The sequence below is a fragment of the Chenopodium album genome, chromosome 8 (assembly GCF_948465745.1).
Source record: "Chenopodium album chromosome 8, dcCheAlbu1.1, whole genome shotgun sequence".
In the NCBI taxonomy this organism is placed as follows: domain Eukaryota; kingdom Viridiplantae; phylum Streptophyta; class Magnoliopsida; order Caryophyllales; family Amaranthaceae; genus Chenopodium; species Chenopodium album.
In genome coordinates, this window is record NC_137841.1 from 21,773,349 (window position 1) to 21,792,780 (window position 19,432).

Genomic DNA, 19,432 nt, shown 5'->3' on the forward strand with positions numbered 1-19,432 from the left:
GCATACCATAAGCCAAGATACACATAATGCCATTATTAGGTCAAAGGCTTGGGTGTCAAAAGGTACCATATCTTAAGAAACGATGCACAAATCAATCACTCAACCTGTTGACTCATGGCATCGCTCTCCCAACATTTTTTTGGCGATATGGGTGGGATGATTGTTATTGATTTCGGGATAGAAGCCTAGCGTTGGCAACCCCTAGTCAATGAGCCAATCCCCAAAGGTTAAAGTGTGCTATGATTATGCATGATGCAATGTTGCTTGATTGGTTTTTACTTTTGTGCAAAAGGAAGATATTATGCGTTCAAGTCTCGCTCTCTAACTAGAGATTATCCAAGTTAATCCTCGTTACAACCCATAGGAAACCTAGTGTTGGAAACCTTGGACCATAACTAAGAACTAATCTTGTAACCTCTAAGTCCCCAGTGGAGTCGCCACTGTACGGAGGGTGTTCCCATCGTAGGGGATCCTTCTCCTTAGATGTCCATGACCCTTTAAAAGCCTAGGACTTTACACTTGTTAGGGTGTATTAGGATTTGAATTCCTGACTATTTAGGGGACCTTGAATTTGAATTGATTCTATCATTACGCTTTTTTGTAAGAAACAATTAGGAGTTGCCAATGAGTTTTAGGAAAACTCATAAACCTCATTCATGCCTTTCTTCCATGTGGAGTTCATGGGATAATTATCACAAATCGTAAGTTTACCCATGCCCAAGTTGGTCTACATAAACCAAAAATGAGTTAGGGAGCGAGGGTACTAATATAACGTTCCCTTTAGAGGAGAATCGCTATTATAGCCCTAGTGCGGCCTCTACTAGCTATTCCTTTTTCACAATTTCATCATCAAACAATATATGCAACGCGATACCTAAAACTAAGTTAGTTGATTTTGTTTACCCGCATCAATCACGTAGGAATTACATTGCAAAGTCGTTATTCTTTATTTAATTCAAATTTGTGAAAGGAACAAACAATAAACAAGATTCGCCTTGGCTTAAGTGATCAATCATTCAATTAATTATCCAATTCTAATCTTATTTAACACAAGATACTATGTAGAATTGATTAGTGAAATATCCTTTTAAAGTGGTCAATCAACACTATTTAATTCATTAAGGTTCTTCTAAACAAGAAAAGTAAATGTGATTTATCTAAGTGCTCGGGAATTTACTACTTCTCTTTGCTAGATCTCCGTTTAGAACACTTATGGACTCCTTCTTGTTCGGGAACCTCCACCGTAGTAACAAAATATCAAAAGGGGTGAGTGTTTAGGACAGGAGGGTTTGGTAGCACAAGTTCATAAGATTTTCTGCCAGAGTTTTAGGTTAATTTATGTGTGTTTAAGCCTCGTATTAAGCCTCTATTTATCGAGAATGGGTGTAATTAGGGTTTTAAACATTCTGTCGCAACAGGTGTCGTGCGCATCTAGATGAGTTGCGCGCGGCATCCTAGCGCAAGTAATTTAGTTGCGCTGCTATGGGCAGTGCAACTGGATATCTTGCACGCGACATTATGGTAAGATTCAATTTTATATTTTTATGAAATTCTGAATCTTCCGCGAGCGCATCTCTAGAAGTTGCGCTAGGTGTGAATTAGTTGTGCGCATCAGACCAGCGCGACTCATTGAGATGTGCGCGGCTTTTTCTGCGGAAGCATTAAATTTAACCTAGGCGCCTCTAATCCATCATTATTAGGTCTTAATCACGGGCTTAAGCCTAATTATGATTGGGTTTAGTTAATTGGACCTTGTTCGTATTTGTATTTGGGTTAGGCTAGTCTTTTTGTATCTTTGCGGTTTAGCCAGTCATCCATAAGTATTCTTCACTTTGATCCAACACGAAGATAGTTTTATTTATCGTCATTGCACTTCCTGTCGGGACAGGAGGCCAAAAGTAGATGTCTACACTATCTTCCTTTTCTTTCAATTTTTTTTATTTAGCTAACATAATCTAAAACAAGGGATTGGTTTTCTGTTTTACTAGAGTATGTTTTAGTATGATGTTGTGGTCAATTATATGGTTATTGATGAAGGAATTAGTTAAAAAGGTTGTTTTTAAAGATGAAAAAAATTATTTTAGTTGAATAAATAATCAGTGTGCTTTCTGGCTTGCTTCCGTTTGTCAATTGGCTGAAATGCAAGAAGTTTAGCTTAATTATTATGTAGCTACTTCTACTTAAGGCTGCTTTTAAAGAAAAAAACAAAGTGTATCGTTTCTATTAGTTTTGTTATTAGACATTTAGGAGCGCGCATAAATTATCCGAAATGATGCTCTGTCAGTGTGGGAAAGAGAACAAAATTACATGGGTTGGTTCATTCTTTGGTTGAGTTTGATTTATTCATCTGATCACGTTGATGCATTTGTTGAGTCTTTTCCCCAAATCCATGATTCTATGTTTGTGATGTAAGCTTCCCATACTGTAATACTCTAAAATTTTTCTATTTTAAGTTTCGGGACGAAACTTGTTTTAAGGAGGATAGATTGTAATACCCGTATTGTTGACCTTAAGTTTTGATGATGACTCAAGAAACCTAAGCAAATCCATCATAGGTGTTTTAACCTTTGTCTATTAGCTTTGATTTGTTGACAGGTTTTATGCAAAGAAGTTCTAGAGTCAGAATGGAGCATGAAACAAGGTAAAGGATGAGCTATGGATGAGTATAGAAGACAATCAGAAGCCAAGTTCCATGAGTGAGGAACTGAAGCCTCAGAGTCGAAGCTTCACATTGTGTCAAGGAGTCTAATGTATCTTTATCTTTATTTTAGGCTTCTTGTATCTATGTTAAGTACATTGTTAATTGATAGGGTTTAAGTGGATTTAATTTAATTTGATAAAGATTTTATTTTCCATATTTTAACTTGTTTTAATCTTATTTCGGAAAATATTTTTTTAGTTAAAATATCTTGATGATTAAAAGATTTTCTGTTTTTGATTTTTATCCCATTATTTTGGAAAAACTGACTTGGAAAATATTCTTTTGAAAACGGTTCTTTTACCTGGTCAAGGAAGTTGAGAGAATTCAGGAAGCAGTGAACCACTTCTTCCTTGAAGAGTGCTTCAGCTTGCTGCCCAAGCATCCACGAACTACACTTCCTAATTTCATGGAAGTAGTGGCTGAGTGGGAGTTAAGGCAAACGGAAATATTTCAAAATTCCTGCCTCTAGTATAAATAAGATTGGTTTTCTGTTTTGAAAGACACACTTGAGTATTACAATCCTTAGCTTTTTGAAAAGAGTCAAAAATCCACTTAAGTCCTTGAGTGTCTTTGTACTTAGCAATTTAGAGTTTAATCTTTGAGTTGTATTGGGTTAGAGTTTGGGGAAACTCTAAGAGTGTTTTTGCTTTGAGTGAAACAAGGAGAAAGAGAGAGTGTTTGAGAGTTCGACTGATTGAGGGATCAGTTGAAGGGAGCTTAAGTTCATAGAGGAACTTGAGTTTAGAGTCTTAATTTGTAATAGGTTGTTTTCCCTATTATTATTAAGAATTGAGTTTAAAATCCCTTGTGGTCGTGGTTTTTCTTCTTGATTAGGGCCAAGAAGTTTCCCATGTAAAATCTCTCTTTGTACTTTTAGTTTTTATTCGAGTTCCTTTATAAATTCCGTAAAAATTACCCTAGTTCCTCTACAATACAATTCACCCCCCCTCTTGTATTGTTCATTCGAGTCAACACGTATATTTTATAATTTTACAAATTATAAAATTAGAGTTGTATACCTTAAATTTTATTTTCTTATCTTATTTGATAGTATTTATATCCTTTAACCCTATATTAATTTTTTATTAAAAAAAAAAGTAAAGCAGCCGAGTTTTCTTGTTCTTGTGTGCGTGGGATTCTTCAACCAAACCCAAAATTGTTTCTTGAGTTTTGTTTATTCACCAATATCTCCACTAGCTTATTTCTTGAATTGTAAATAAAGCCCACGAGATGTTTGTATAATGTAGGCGAGGAATTGCGACGTCAGTCAATCTATTTCTTGCTTTCAATATAGTAGTTTGATAGTATTTCGTCCAAAGGTAATCACACTATCTTAATTAATTTTTTTGATTTGTTTGATTATAAATTGTTAGTATTAATTGTACTCCGTATTGTTATGTGTAAATTTTATAATTTGTGAATTATATATGATCATGATTTATATGTATATGATTAGTGTGTGGTATTATATGATTTAATTGTCGCATTGATTGTGTTTTCTAGGGTTTTTAATGTTATTGTTATATGGAGTATTGTTTTATCGAGGTTTTAGGGTTGTTAATGCAGATTATTATTTTTGGGTGGAGATTGGATTATATTTGGGTTATTAGTATCTTTTTTAAGAGTTGAGATATTATGAATCAAATTGTCATGTTATTTGGGAACTCGTGCCATTATTGAGATACTATTTATTATCAAGTTAATGATTATTTGATCGATGTATGAGATCAAAAGGTTGAGAATTATTATTTTGTTCTTGGTTCATGGCTTGGCGTTATATACCTTAGTCCTTGGCATGTTGGTAAGAGGATGATAATCATGAGTTAAGAATGAGGTACAATCATTATTATTTATTCTTCTATGGTCCCCTATAGTGGGAATTGGTCCGTATGTGGTATGGTTCAAGGTGTTTTCTGGTTATTGAGAGTATTCAAGTTTTTATACTTGTTGGTTTGTTATTCGAATTACTCATGTCCAAGGCTTGGTATAGAACAAAGAGCATGTCACACTTATTGGTTATGAGTTAATTGAGTGAAGGATCGAATTATTATTCGAGGTTGAGTTGATAAAGGTTATTTTCACAGTACAATGTGTAATATAGTTTGAACTACATTGTTTAAGTGAGCTATTAATGTTGATTATCCTATTATAATCTGTATTCTGATATGTGATGATTACTCAACTTCTTGCTAACGTGTGTGTATTGTTTTGTTGTGCTACTTGTGTTTGCGGCCATGTCTTTCTCTTATGGTGGCCCTGCGACGATCTATTTTGGAATTTGTCCTTAATGGTGAGCAGCCAAGTTTGTCTAAACAGGTTAATCAAGTGGTCGTAACTAAAGGAGCTCAAGTGTTTCAATTAGTTTGTTATAACAAGTTTGTAAAGTTGTATAAATAGCTCACCTAAATTTATTGAGTTGTACAGTTGGGATTTTGTAAGCCTTAACACTTGACAGGTTGTTGAGTGTGGCGGTGATATCTCCGTTTAGGTGTATGTTTCCGCAATTTTATTTAAAGGTTGTTTATTTTTCCTTTAATTCTTGTTTATTATTAATTAGTAAATCGGGGGTGTTACACATACTTTTTTCCCTATAGTACGAATGTCCTGACTTTCCTCTATGCTTGATTGTTGCATCAATTGAAGTAATGTATTATTTACTTATTTATTCATTTATTTTTAAACTGAATCACTGGAATTCAGCATATCTGCATATATGCTTAATCAATCTCCATATCTTTCCTCCTTTGGCATGAGGTCCTTTGTCTATAATTGACATGCTTCATTTCTATCATTTCTCATCTTCATCTCTCACCTAAACTATCCTAATTAATCATCTATGTATCAATATCCTCACCAATATCTTGGATCCCATATTAGCAATCATTGTTTGTTGTATACCACAAAATGTATATGGACTTACAGTGTCATGTATTCCAGAAAATTTATAACATATACCACAAAATGTATGAGAACTGTTGTGAGCTTGAAATTTGAATTGATGTTGCCGCTTTCGATTGATATGCAACCTTTTGATTCAATTTTTTTGATTTATATTAGCTTTGATTGAAAGCTTTCATGAATAAATTTGATGGTAATTAATATTAGAAAGGGTTTGTCATTTGAATGCATACAAAGTTGGTAATTGAGTGCATCCTAATAATGGATGAATATTTGATGTTGCACCTTTGATTCTTTTTACATGATTGTAAATTTATTATTATCTTGTGGCCTTGTGATAATGATTGTTGCTTGGTAATTGAAAAATGTTGCATAATGTGACACTTTTAATTTTGTTTGAAGCCGTTTAGTATTGATCTTGTTCGTCAGTTGGAGCTGTGGTTTGTTGTGTTGATAATTGATTTCCTAAAATATAGTTGACTCATTGGTTGAAGGTTTTAGCTTTTTTTTTTTTTTTTTGGCCACGGGAATTAATAATGTGTGCAATTGTGTTGTATATGGTGATCCGGTGAGAACCACCCTTTATGTGAGAACCCACACCTTATGTGAGAACAAATCTCAGCCGCTAGATTAGATGAAATCCAACTGCTGAGATTATAAGCATGCCTACAAGCTAACTTTCAGCATCTAATTTATCTCTCCCCTCTATTCTGTCTGCAATTTAAAGCTCATCAATGGCGATTTACTTATCAATGGCGATTCACTGAGTATGCTCTTCTTTCGGCAAATTTCAGCGGTTTCTTTCTGCAATTTTCAACGGTTTCTTTTTGCAAATTTCAACGGTCGCAATTTCATCCACCATTGAGGTTTGTTCGTAATTTTAATTTTGAATTGCATGTTAATCTGAATATTCAATATATTTTGATTTTACATCTCTGAAAAATTTGGAATTGCATGTTAATTTTCGAATTGAATTACATGTTAATTTTCGAATTACATTAATCGAATTGAATGTTTAATTGCATCAATTATTTGATTGAATTGAATCAATTATTTAGGTTTGATTAATTTGATAGAGATTTTAATAATATCAGATTAAACTTTATAGTGATTGAATCAATTATTTATGTTCTTATTTTCAATCAAATTCAAAATGAGCAAATAAATTAAAATGAGCAAACCTAAATATGTATAATAGAACAAAGGGGATATGAAATAAGCAAAGTGGATATGGAATGAGCAAAGTCATATAAAAATGAGCAAATTGAACTTTGCTGTTATTATGTTCTTATTTTCAATCAAATTCAAAATGAGCAAATAAATTAAAATGAGCAAACCTAAATATGTATAATAGAACATTTAAAATGAGGTAACTACAATTAAAATGAGCAAATATTAATGACATTCATAAGTAATTCAAGGATCTATAAGTTTTGCAAATAATTGCTTGTAAAAACACTAAGTATACAGAATTGTGTATGTATGTGTGTGTGTGTGTGTGAGAGTGTGTGTGTGTGTGTGTGAGTGAGTGTAACAGTGTGTCTGTGTGTGAGTGTGAGTGTAAGTGTGATTGAGTGTAAGAGTTTATATATGTGGGCATTGAATTGCATGTTCATTTGACAAATGAGCAAACCTATCCCCCCCTGCCCCCTCCTCTTTCTGCTTGCAATTCTGATTTCAGAAACTGATTTCAGTTATAATTATAGATTATGAAATTATTGAGTGTGTGTGTGTGTGTATGTGTGTGTGTGTGTGTGTGTAAGTGTGTATCTATGTCTCTGTGTGTGTAAGTTTGTTTAAGAATCTGATTTCAGTTCTACTTATTAAGAGTGTATGTGTGTGTTTAAGTGTGTTTAAGGAGGTGCATATCCACAAATGATGAGCAACAACGAACAAGTTGAGAGTCAATCAAGTACCATCACAAATGTGCCAACTACTCCTACAATAGTAGTTTCTCCTAAAGTAGCACCTTTGATCACTCCTGGAGGAACAAAAGAATGGCATCCAATATGCCCCAATGAGTTGAAACCAGCTATAGGGATGAAGTTTAATAATCTTGAAGAGGGCCTTGAATTTTATAAAGGCTATGCATTTGCTTCTGGTTTCAATACAAGGAAGTCTACAACTAAAAGACAAAGAAGAAGCAAAGAATTAAAATATCAGTATATCTTGTGCAATAAGGAAGGATACAAAGAAAAAAGAAAGACTATTGTAGAAAAAGATTTAAATAACAAGGAAGGGGAAAACAATGAAGAAAAATCTTCAATCAAAAGGAAGAGACTCGTTACTCGTGTTGGGTGCAAGGCACATATTGTCCTAAAGCATTGTGATGATAACACATTCATAGTGACAAAATTTCATGAGGGACATACTCATGCACTTTATACACCTAGCTGCAATCTATTCCAAAAAGAAGGAAGGAAAATGAACATTTTACACAAAAAAATAATTGTGAATAATTCTAAGGTAACACTTTCAAATTCTCTTATGTTTCATGAATTCTATGTATGTTCTAATAAAAGTTGTTTGCTCATTTGACAAATGAGCAAATAATTTTTTGCTCATTTGCCAAATGAGCATTGAATTGTTTCATGAATTCTCTTATGTTTCAAATTCTCTTATGTTTCATGAATTCTCTGTATGTTCTAATAAAAGCTGTTTGCTCATTTGACAAATGTGCAAATAATTTTTTTCTCATTTGACAAATGAGCATTGGATTGTTTGCTCATTTTAAAAATGAGCATTGAATTATTTGCTCATGTGACAAACTGTTTTGTTCTTTAAATAGGTGAATATTGGTCCCGTTACAACTTTTCGAATGATGAAGGAAATTGTTGGAGGATATGAAAACATTGGTGCATCTAAGGAAGATTTCAAAAATTTTCATAGAGATTTAAAAGCATACATTCAAGGAAGCGATGCTCAAATGTTCGTGGATAACTTTACCAACAAAAAGCTGATGTGGAGCGCTTTTTTCTTTGATTTTGAGATGGATGAAGATTATTGCCTTTGTAGAGCATTGTGGGCAGACCCCCTTTGTAAAAAGAGTTATGCTCTATTTGGTGATATGGTATCCTTTGATACCACATACCAAACCAATAGGTAATTCATTTATGTGTTATTACTAGCTATGGCTGAAATTAATGACTTTGTTTTAAATAAAATTAGTTTAATTGCTCATTACTTCTATGTGGAAATTGAATATCCCCATAAGTCTAATATTCTTTGATAAGAGTATGTATATGGGCATTGAATTGCATGTTCATTTGACAAATGAGCATTGAATTATTTGCTCATTTGACAAATGAGCATTGAATTGTTTGCTCATTTCACAAATGAGCATTGAGTTATTTGCTCATATGAGAAATGAGCATTCAATTATTTGCACATTTGACAAAAGAGCAAAGAATTGTTTGCTTATTTCATAAATAAGCATTGAGTTATTTGCTCATTTGACAAATGAGCAATCGATTATTTGATAATTTTTCAAATGAGTATTAAATTATTTGCTCATTTAAACTTTATTTTGTATGTGTAACCAGGTACAACATGGTGTTTACTCCATTTACAGGCGTTGACCATCATAAGAATTGCATTAATTTTGCTGCTGGTTTCATAGCAAAGGAAGATATCGTGTCATTTGAATGGCTGTTCAGATCATTCCTCAAGGCAATGGGTGGGAATGAACCTAATTGTATGATCACAGATCAGGATCCAGCAATGAAAATTGCTATTAGAAGTGTGTTTAAGAAGACTGAACATCGGTTCTGTATGTGGCACATAATGAAAAAGTTACCAGATAAGGTGGAGAAATCAATCATGCAAGAAGAAACTGGTTTCCTAAAAAAATTATGTGCTTGCGTTTGGCACCTTGAAATTGAACCTGCTGAGTTTGAAGAAAGGTGGAACAAGGTGATGATTGAATACCACTTGGAACAACATGAATGGTTAGGTTATATGTACAAGATAAGAGACAAGTGGATTCCGGCCTATTTCAGAGATGTGTTCCTTGGAGGAATAATGCGTACAACATCAAGATCCGAAAGTGAAAACAACTTTTTCTGCTCCTTTATCAATCCTCATGTGTCACTTGTTGAGTTTTACTTGAGATATGAAGCTGCAATTGATGCCCAGAGACACACTCAAGGTCAGAATGATAATGATTCAAAGCACAAATATCCTGAGTGCAAAACACCACTAGGGATAGAAAAGCATGCCTCACATTTATATACTAACTCTGTCTTTTATGATTTTCAATACGAGGTTGAAATTGCTTGTTTTTCTTGTGGTGTTGATGAATTGAAGAAAGAAAATGAATTGGAAGTTGCAACAGTAAGTGAAGGAAATCGGACTAGAACATTTGATGTTGTGTTTAATCCAACTAACTATGACACCACATGTTCTTGCAAGCTATTTTATAGGCAAGGAATTCCATGTAGACATATGATTTGGGTTTGGAAAGCAAAAAGGTTTGAAACCATTCTCGAGCAGTATATGCTACACAGGTGGACTACTATGGCATTAAAGAAACCAATTTTTGACTTGGGAGGAAACCTGTTGGAGCAATGTGCTAATATAATAGACAAGAAAAAATTGTTAAATGATTTATGGTCAGAGATACACACTTGTGTAAGTTTGGCAGAAGGCAAAGATGAAGATATTCAAGACCTTGTGATAAATCTTCAAGGAATAAGAAAGGATTTGGAAGCAAAGAGGATTGCAAGAAATAATGAAACAACAGCTGGAAGTGCAAAAAACAAAGAGCAAGACATTGAGCTATTGATTGGAGCTAGTGTGCCAACTGAAATAATTGTCAAACCTCCAAAAGTTTCAAAGAATAAAGGGACTGGAGTTCATGTATCAAATGAAGAGACTTCAAAAAAGAAAGCGACTGAGATTGATGTGTCAAATGTTGAAACAAGAGGTAGAAGTGCAAAAAGGCTTAAGGGAGAAAAAGAAAAGGCTGTAGAGGAAAACCAAAAAAAGAAGAGATTATGTAGAGGTTGTGGTGAATTGAGTCATCATGATATTAGAAATTGTCCAAAAAAAGTGTAATGGTACTTTTATATACATATAAGATTTTGTTGAATTTTTATATTTAATAATATACTATTAATTTTGAACTAATCATAGTTTAATGCTTTGCAATATTGTTGAATTGAAAATAGAACATATTCAAATTAGTGACTAAATATTTGTTCATTTCTCGAATGAGCAATAATTCCTTGCTCATTAATCAAATGAGCAAATAGTTAACTACTCATTTTGTCAAATGAGCAAATAATTATTTGCTCATTTGGTAAGTGAGCAAATTAGCTATTATATGAACTTGGAACAATTGCACTCTTGTTTCATCTCCCAATCCAAAATCAGCTCTCCTTGGGTCAAATGAGCAAACATATCTTTTCTCAATCATCAAATGAGCAAGTAATTCCTTGCTCACTTAGCAAATAATCAAAAAAGGTAAAAGCTCATTTCTTAAATGAGCAAAAATAGTTGCTCATTTGTGAAATGAGCAAACATTTCTTTATTCATTTATCAAATGAGCAAGAAATTCTTTGAACATTTATCAAATGAGCAAGAATTCATTGATCTATCATTTAATGAGCAAACATCTGTTTGCTCATTTAACAAATGAACGAATATTTCAAATGAAAACGGCTGTATATAACAAGGTATGTGAAGTAAAAACAAAAAAAAAGATTGAATTTTAATTAAAATATAATCATCACTATAGTAAAAAAGGGTAGGCTTCTATTGGTAAAATCTGTTTATAAATCAGTTTTACATCATTCAAAGACTACTTAAAAGTAGATAAAATCTTAATTTACCCAATTCCCTAAACCAAAAAAGACAAATCATCACTACTAACTATTTAATTCCCTAACATTCAGCTTTCTTCAGTCTTTTGCTCTTTCTTCCTTGAACTTTTTCTTCTTCAGGCTTTTCTTTTTCAGCATTTTCTTCTTTGTCAGCAACAGAAACTTTACTTTGCTTTTTCTTCTTCTGAGCAATTTCTTTAACAGATTGAATAGTGTTCACTTCACTTGTAATTATTCCCAGGGTGTACTTTTCACGAAGTTTAGTCAAGATTATCAGCTGCAAAACAAATAACATAATCAAACCCTATACAATTAAGGAGATTTCAATAACATGAGCAAACATGTAAAAGTAACTTGTAAGGCAATGGCCTACGGTATTGCTAGATTAATGGACCATAGACCTCAAAATTAAAGTAAACATTTGATAGGAATCCTTGCTCATTTGTCAAATGAGCAAACATTTCTTTGCTCATTTGATAAATGAGCAAGTAATTTCTTGCTCATTTAGCAAATAATCAAAAAGTTAATTGCTCATTTCTTAAATGAGCAAAGAATTAGTTGCTCATTTGTCAAATGAGCAAACATTTCTTTGCTCATTTGATAAATGAGCAAGTAATTTCTTGCTCATTTAGCAAATAATCAAAAAGTTAATTGCTCATTTCTCAAATGAGCAAAGAATTTACATTATTTTTCTTCAAACCAGGATCCCACTTTGCACAACCCATGTATGTTTCCATGAGTCTCATCACTGCAACTCCACAATGCAAATGATTTTTATCCGAAGACTTCCATGAACCATTAATCACAGAAATTTCCATCCGCTTGATATCATTTGCCAAAATAGAACTCTGTACATTTCCTTCACATTGAATAAAGTTTGAAAAAGCAGTTCTCTGAAAACAAAAACATCAAATAAGCAAACATAATAAAATCTAATCATTCAAGTAAAAGAAACAAACATAATGTGAATAGAGATTAACTTTTAAGCCATACCAAATGTTTTAAAAGCTGTTTATGATCTCCAGCATCTTTGTTATAATCAAAAAGCTCGATATTACCATTCAGTGTGGTAGTGTTAAAACATACCAAATAGTAATGATCTTCTTCATAAACTGGGAAGAAAAAAAGCTGAATATCCTTGTGTGGTACAACTGATTTCATGTACAAATTCTCAGCAACCTCAAAAAACATCTTATTCCGATGGGCAACAGAATCTATCTCATAGTGAATAAGACAGTCCTACATGTTAAAGAAAAAAAAATTAATTACAACAAAAAAACAAAATAATTCAATAAAACAAAATAAATGAAAGAATTTGAACTTACGGTAGCACTAAGGTCAAAAAAGAAACGAGCAGGAGAATTTGGATCTCTAAACTGCTCATTATAATTCAGAATGCTACACCAAGCATTAATGATCTCTGTATCAACTTTATATTTATTATAAAGATTCTCAAGATGTACTCTCAAAATTTCAAGACCATTCTCTCCATTAAATACTAGTTCACTGCATAAAAAGAATAAAGAAAGTTAGTATGTCTAAAACAAATGGAAGTTAATGTACAAGATAATAAATTCTATAGATAAAAAAAATACTTACAAACGATTTTTATCATCAGCAAACATTGCCTTCAAGACGCTCATCTGAACTGGTGATAATGGATTGTAAATTATCATAATGCGGGACTTAAAAGGTGATCTAAGAAGCACTGATGGCTGGGGTTTGCGTTTCTTTGGAATATAACTCTTCTTTTCAGTATCACCTTTTCTCTTATGCACAATTAAAGCTTCTTGAGCATCAGAAATGAGATCTTGAGGATTAGCAATCAGAGCATCACCAACAGCTTGAGAAGCATGAGCAACAGAAGCACCAACTTGTGCACTGACAGAAGCAACTACAGGTTCAGTAGGCGCATTGCTAGGGGGAGAATTAGTTTCTTGAGAAAAGACTCCTAAACTGAATGTAGGAGTTCCAGATCCTTTGGCAAGTGAATGTCCTGAAGCAGATTTGAAACTTGAATCTCCAATTTTTTTGAACACATTTTTAGCAGCCCTATCTGAACATCCAACATCAGGGATACAACTTACTATCAGAACACTTTCAGAAGCAATCTTAGTAACATCAATGGGTTCCGATTCATTTGGATGAACAACCATTGCATTGAATGAAGATTCAACATGCTTTTTGTTGCTTGAAATCTGAGAAAACCTATCCCAAGCTTCAATTACTGCTGGATCTTGCCAATACTCTTCATCTTGGCTAAATGAAAGAGTATTATCTTCAGTCAAAGTTTTGGAGCTCATCTTATGCTCATCACAAATGCCCATGGCATCTTCCTTCAACTTTTGTATCTTCTCGTTGTTTGGAAAATACTTGATGGCAGTTTCATGTTTTTGACTGAAATACATGTATGCCAAGACCAGGTTTGTAGATGCTGTTGCAAGCTTCATAAGGCATTTCTGTAAAAATAAATAAATAAATAAAAAAATACATAAATAAGATAAATATAAATGAGAAGAGTAAATATGGAATAAGCAAAGTGGATATGGAATGAGCAAAGTCATATAAAAATGAGCAAATTGAACTTTATATGAGCATTGAAGTTTTTGCTCATTTGACAAATGAGCAAAAAATTAATTGCTCATTTGACAAATGAGCAAAAAATTAAGAACTATAATGCTCCTGCTCACAAGAAATATCCACATATTTATCATATATAAGTTTCACAAGATTGCAGTAACCAAAGACCAACATTTACATAAAATACTTTTTCTATATTCATGACATGCATATGAGTAATGCAAAAGCACACATATGGCCACTTGCCTCTATGCATCATACTGAGAAGAACTCTAAAAATAAACAAAAAATTAATATTGGCTTCCAGAAAACTCATATAAATACCTTCTTTGGATCTTGTTCACTTTCTTCATTTTTTGTACGAATTGGATCAGATTGTTCCTAAAGACAAACATAAACAAAACAAAAAAAAAAGAAAAAGAAAGTTAGAACAAGTTGAAACCAAATATCCTAACAAATATAAACCAAGCTTACTTATAACACATAACCAATTGCATAATTTGCTCATCTGTCAAATGAGTAAAAAATTATTTGCTCATTTCAAATATGAGCAAGTAATTGTTTACTCATTAGACAAATGAGCAAAAATTAGTTGGTCATTTCCAAAAAGAACAAAGAATATTACAGTATATATGGTTACCTTATTGGCAACTACTTGAGTTTCCACTTCAGAAGGAATGAATTTTTCCTAAATAAAAAACAAAAAAGTTACAAAAGTAGGATAAAAAGGAAAAAAATAAAACAGAAAATTATAGTTAAACACCATTTTAGGCTGTGTCATGCTAGAAGAACCAGCATCAAGCTTTTTAGCACGAATATTTCCAAGCCTCCCTTTAAAGAGTTCCAATTTCTCACGTGTTGACAGCATAACTGTTGTCCACCCTTTCAAGATTGGAATTTCACGTGCAGCTCGAACTTCCTCAAGTACAAATTGATCAACATATAATAACTACAAACAAGTAAGAAAAGAAAAATTAGTAAATTAAAAATCAACAAATAAGTAAGAAATACTACATTAAAAATATACAAAAATTATAGTAATACCATAAGAAACAATAAAGACCCAGGAAAAGAACGAGTTGGACGTTCTTCCCATAAAAGCTTGCCCTTCACGAGAGAATCAAGGATATACTTTGACTAATTCAAGTCCTTGATTTTATCAACATCAGAAAGAAATGTAAGAATATCAGAATTAATATTCATGTTTTGTTTCCCTGACAAAAAAATGAGCAAAACAAAAGAGAAATGAGCAAATAGAAATTTAACTGAGCAAAATAAAATAGAAATGAGCAAACTAAATTGAAAATGAGCAAATTGAAAGTAAAATGAGCATAATAAAAATAAGAAGACTACCATCCATCAGTGTAGACACACAAAGAACTACAAAGTTCCGTTTGAACATAGCACCAGCTGACTTATGCTCCTTCAAAAACTCTTTAAGCTCCCCTATTTTGATAGAGAGTGAGTTGCTTTGGAATTGCTTTTTCCATTGTTGAATGACTTTTTTATTTCTGGAAAAATTATTTTTATCAATCTCTATGCCCCCTATTGGCAACCAAAGAACTTCATGCACATGGTCTTCAGTAATACGGAAAGGATCAGAATCAGGAATATTTAATGAGCACGTCTTAGCATCAAAGTGCTGCACCAACCATAAACCCAACCGCAAAGGCAGTTGGGTCACCTTCAAAAACTCCATCGACCCAAATCCTATATCCCTAACTGCTTTCAACTGATTTTGTGAAAGTAAAACTGATTCCATAACTTGAACAATGGATGAGGGTGACATCCGACTATGCAATGTCCCATGAATGTGAGACTTCAAACCTTCCACTTCATTACCTGACTTCAAAACTTGCAATTCATTGCTGGATTTCATCTCCACTACCTTAATCATCTGTTTTTCTTTCTTTAATGTGTCCTTTAAAACCATTTTTCCTTTGTCATTAGAAGATCCTGTCTTGAAACTCATTCCTTTATATTGTGGCTGTGTAGAACGACCAACAACTCCTAATTGTGCTGGCCCTGCCGCATCTTCGTCACCACCAACAACTCCTAACTGTGATGCCCCTGCTGCATCTTGGTCACCACCAACTCTTAATTGTGCTGCCCCTGCTGCATCTTGGTCACCACCAATAACTCTTAACTGTCCCGCCCCTGCTGCATCTTGCTCACCAACATTAACAGCAGAATTTGTCTCAACAGATGTCCTGCTCAACAAAATAGGTATCCTTGATGTCAAATGAGCAAATACTTAGCTACTAATTTAACAAAATGAACAAAACTTAAATGCTCATTTCTCAAATGAGCAAATAGTTAAATGCTCATTTCTCAAATGAGCAAATACTTAGTGCTAAAATGAAAAACAAAACATAAAATGAACAAGTTATCAACTACTTTCAAAGCTGTGAAGAAGTTAGAGAACTTGTTTTTAAACTCAAATTCTTTCTCACTGATATCTACTTTAAGACCTGATGTGCAACATAATGAACTAACTTCTAGGCTTCTGATGTGAAAAGCCGAACAGTAAAACGCCTTCTAACTATCAGTTTCTTGGCTTCTAATGTGAAAATCCGAACTAAGTACACAACGAAGTTGGTAGCTTTGTGGTGACGATAGTAATAACATTGCACAGGGAATTTTGATTGTGATAATTTCTAAGACAAACAAAAGAGATGTATTGAAAATTACTTCCCATCTTAAACTGTTTTTTTTTTCCTATTTGCTTTCACATACAAGTATTAACCTGTGGCAGTTTTAGATGTATTGAAAATTACTTCCCAACATAATCTACAACTTTTTATTGCTTGTAACTGTCAATTAAAAATCTAATATTTCATAAATGAACAACAAAACATAAAATGAACAAGTTATCAACTAATCTACAAGAACTCCCATACAAGTAATACAACTAATCAACTAATCTACAACAACAACAAAAATAATAATAACTCAAATAATAAAAATAAAATGAGCAGAAACACATACATTGTATTTTCTTGAGGAACATTTGCAGAATCCATAGCAATTACTTCTAGGTTTCCAAAAAAAACAAAGAAAATGTAAGATAATTACTCATATGAAGCAAAATGAAAACTAAAATCAACTAATAATTACTCAAATAAAGCTATAATCAAACAAAAAATAAGATAAAACCAGAAAATAAAACATAATTGAGAACTAAAGTAAACCGAAAATCAAATTAAAATACACAAAATAATTAAAATACCTAAAATCAAGCTAAAATGAACATAATAGCACAAATTATCAGTGAATTGTAGGTTTCCAAAAAAACGAAAAAACTGGACAATAACGAAAATAAGCAAAATCAACTTGATAACTACTCAAAAAAACGAAAATAAAACTGAAATCAATGAAAAAAACAAAGTAAAACATTATCGACAGAAATTGATAAACAATGTGAGCTGAAATCAGTGAAAATCAAACGAAAATCAAAATGAAAATCAACAAATGTAACTGAATGTGACCTAAAATTAATTGATGAACACGAAAATATAAACAATAAACTCACCTTGAAAAACAATTGATGAAGATTGGAGGAGTAGTGATGAGAAATCAGAGAGAAAAGCAGAGAGAAAGAGAGTAGAAAATAGTGAAATTGTGAGGAGAGAGGAAATAGTGCGTGAAAGAGGAAGGAGAAGAGAGAAAAAACACAGTAGTTTTGTTTGACCGGGATTTAATTGTGGCCGTTGGATGTAATTGATCCAACGGTTATAATTAGTCCTCACATATAATAGGGTTCTCACATAAGGGATGTGGTCTCATATGATCCCATTTCTATATATATATATACTAGTTAAAGTCCCGTGCAATGCACGGATTTTAATAACTTATATAGTAAATTACTACATTAATTTAACAATTATATGCTAAAAAAAAAAAAGAATTACTGTAAAAATATACTTTCAAAAATATTTCGTTTGAGTGCGTATGACAAAAATATAATCACTAAAATGGAAAGTAAATATTATAGGCTATAAATATTTTTCATAAGGAAAGATAAAGAATGGTGGGAAAATTTTTAACCCGTGAATGACACGTGTCATCATTGGTTTTGCTTTTAGTATTAAGTTATTGATTGATATAATATATATATTTGAATGATATGATAGTTTGATAGACCTGAAACTGAAAGAGGCCTTGCTATGCACTTCATATTGAAGATGAAAGAAGGCCGATTGTTAGACATACTTGACAAATACATAGTGAGCGAGGAAACAGTTGAAGAAATACAAAAAGTAGCCATTTTAGCTAAATGGTGTTTAATGTTAAAAGGAGAGTAAAGGCCTACGATGAAGGAGGTTGCAATGGAACTCGAAACAATAAAAAGAAAAGGATCGCATCCATGGAGTAACAATGCATTGTTTCAAGAAGGCGATTGTAAGTTTTTGCTCGAAGAACTTTCAAGATTAGATTACGGGGAATGCAGCATTGGTTACGACTCAAGTACATATGATTCACGCATGGTTCCGTCTTTGGGAGGTGGAAGGTAGCCACAGTTGTATGGTTGCCAACTTATCTGTACAATATAAACAGATTTTTTTTTTTTTTTTTTTTTTTTTTGACGAGATATTATAAGTTGTACTAAATTACATTCAATTTTTTTTTTTTCATGCATAATTTGTCTAAATTGCATATCTATTAATCTAGATCTCACTCATACAAACTCCTGTGAACATCCTTCCCAGCTAAGTATTTTGCAGCAATTTCTGCTCTTTGTTAAAAAAAAAAATTACAGTAATAAAGTGAATTGGAGGAACTTTACTCGAATAGCTAGAGGCTTAAGTAGGCAAACAGAAAAGCATGTTATTACTTCACAAGCCACCCTCAAAAGCAAACAATCCAAATTTGTAGTATACAGAGCACCCAAAACTAAGTTAAAGTTCAGACAATGAGGAAACAAAGCGTGAGGAACTATGATACAAATGACAATGATGATGCTAATCGTACATTGATGGATGAGATGGAGCTTATTTTTAAGAAGTGTCCATCAGAAAATGTAGCTTATTCTTAATAAGTGTCCATCAGACAATGTACTCTGGCATAACAAGCGGAAAACGAGCCACTTCAACCTGAAATGGATCACCTTATGGTTGTGCCAATATAGCAAGGAAATGAGAATAAATTCAGCATCCATTAACCATATGATAGAAATGAGAAAATAAAACATGGTGGCATAAAAAATTATAACAAGTTCGATATTTAAGAATTTACAACTGTGACAGTATGAGAATAAAACCAAAGAATCCAATACATGTAACAGAAGTTCGAACTTGATTGAAGATTTTAATACCTGCCAGGAACAAATGTAAAAGAACCTTAAATGGAACTAGGTGTACGCTGCCAATTTGAGCAACTTTCGTAGACACATTCTTTCTCATCAGGAAGCAGCAAAGGGTATTGCAAGGAC

At 32.8% G+C, this 19,432-nt stretch overlaps 2 protein-coding genes across 2 annotated transcripts; one reads left to right on the forward strand and one right to left on the reverse strand.

Moving 5' to 3' along the window:
- The first annotated feature begins 8,588 nt into the window (after positions 1–8,588).
- On the forward strand, positions 8,589–10,654 carry LOC145642817 (protein FAR1-RELATED SEQUENCE 5-like). The gene is made up of 2 exons (XM_081693982.1): positions 8,589–8,701; positions 9,142–10,654. The coding sequence occupies exons 1-2, from the start codon at positions 8,589–8,591 to the stop codon at positions 10,652–10,654; spliced, it is 1,626 nt and encodes a 541-aa protein (XP_081550108.1).
- Positions 10,655–11,397: 743 nt separating this feature from the next.
- LOC145555905 (uncharacterized) lies at positions 11,398–13,136 on the reverse strand. Its single transcript, XM_081617619.1, has 3 exons — positions 12,415–13,136; positions 12,105–12,314; positions 11,398–11,698 (listed from the first exon to the last, which is right to left on the reverse strand). The coding sequence occupies exons 1-3, from the start codon at positions 12,610–12,612 to the stop codon at positions 11,483–11,485; spliced, it is 624 nt and encodes a 207-aa protein (XP_081473745.1). The 5' UTR covers positions 12,613–13,136; the 3' UTR covers positions 11,398–11,482.
- Between the last annotated feature and the right edge of the window lie 6,296 nt (positions 13,137–19,432).

Coding starts and splice junctions, on each gene's coding strand:
- LOC145555905 (XM_081617619.1), bottom strand. CDS start 12,612: ATGTTTTTTGAGGTTGCTGAGAATTTGTACATGAAATCAGTTGTACCA. Junction 12,315..12,414: donor AACAGCTTTTAAAACATTTG/GTATGGCTTAAA, acceptor TTTTGTTTTCAG/AGAACTGCTTTTTCAAACTT. Junction 11,699..12,104: donor CTGGTTTGAAGAAAAATAAT/GTAAATTCTTTG, acceptor TTTGTTTTGCAG/CTGATAATCTTGACTAAACT.
- LOC145642817 (XM_081693982.1), top strand. CDS start 8,589: ATGGATGAAGATTATTGCCTTTGTAGAGCATTGTGGGCAGACCCCCTT. Junction 8,702..9,141: donor ACCACATACCAAACCAATAG/GTAATTCATTTA, acceptor ATGTGTAACCAG/GTACAACATGGTGTTTACTC.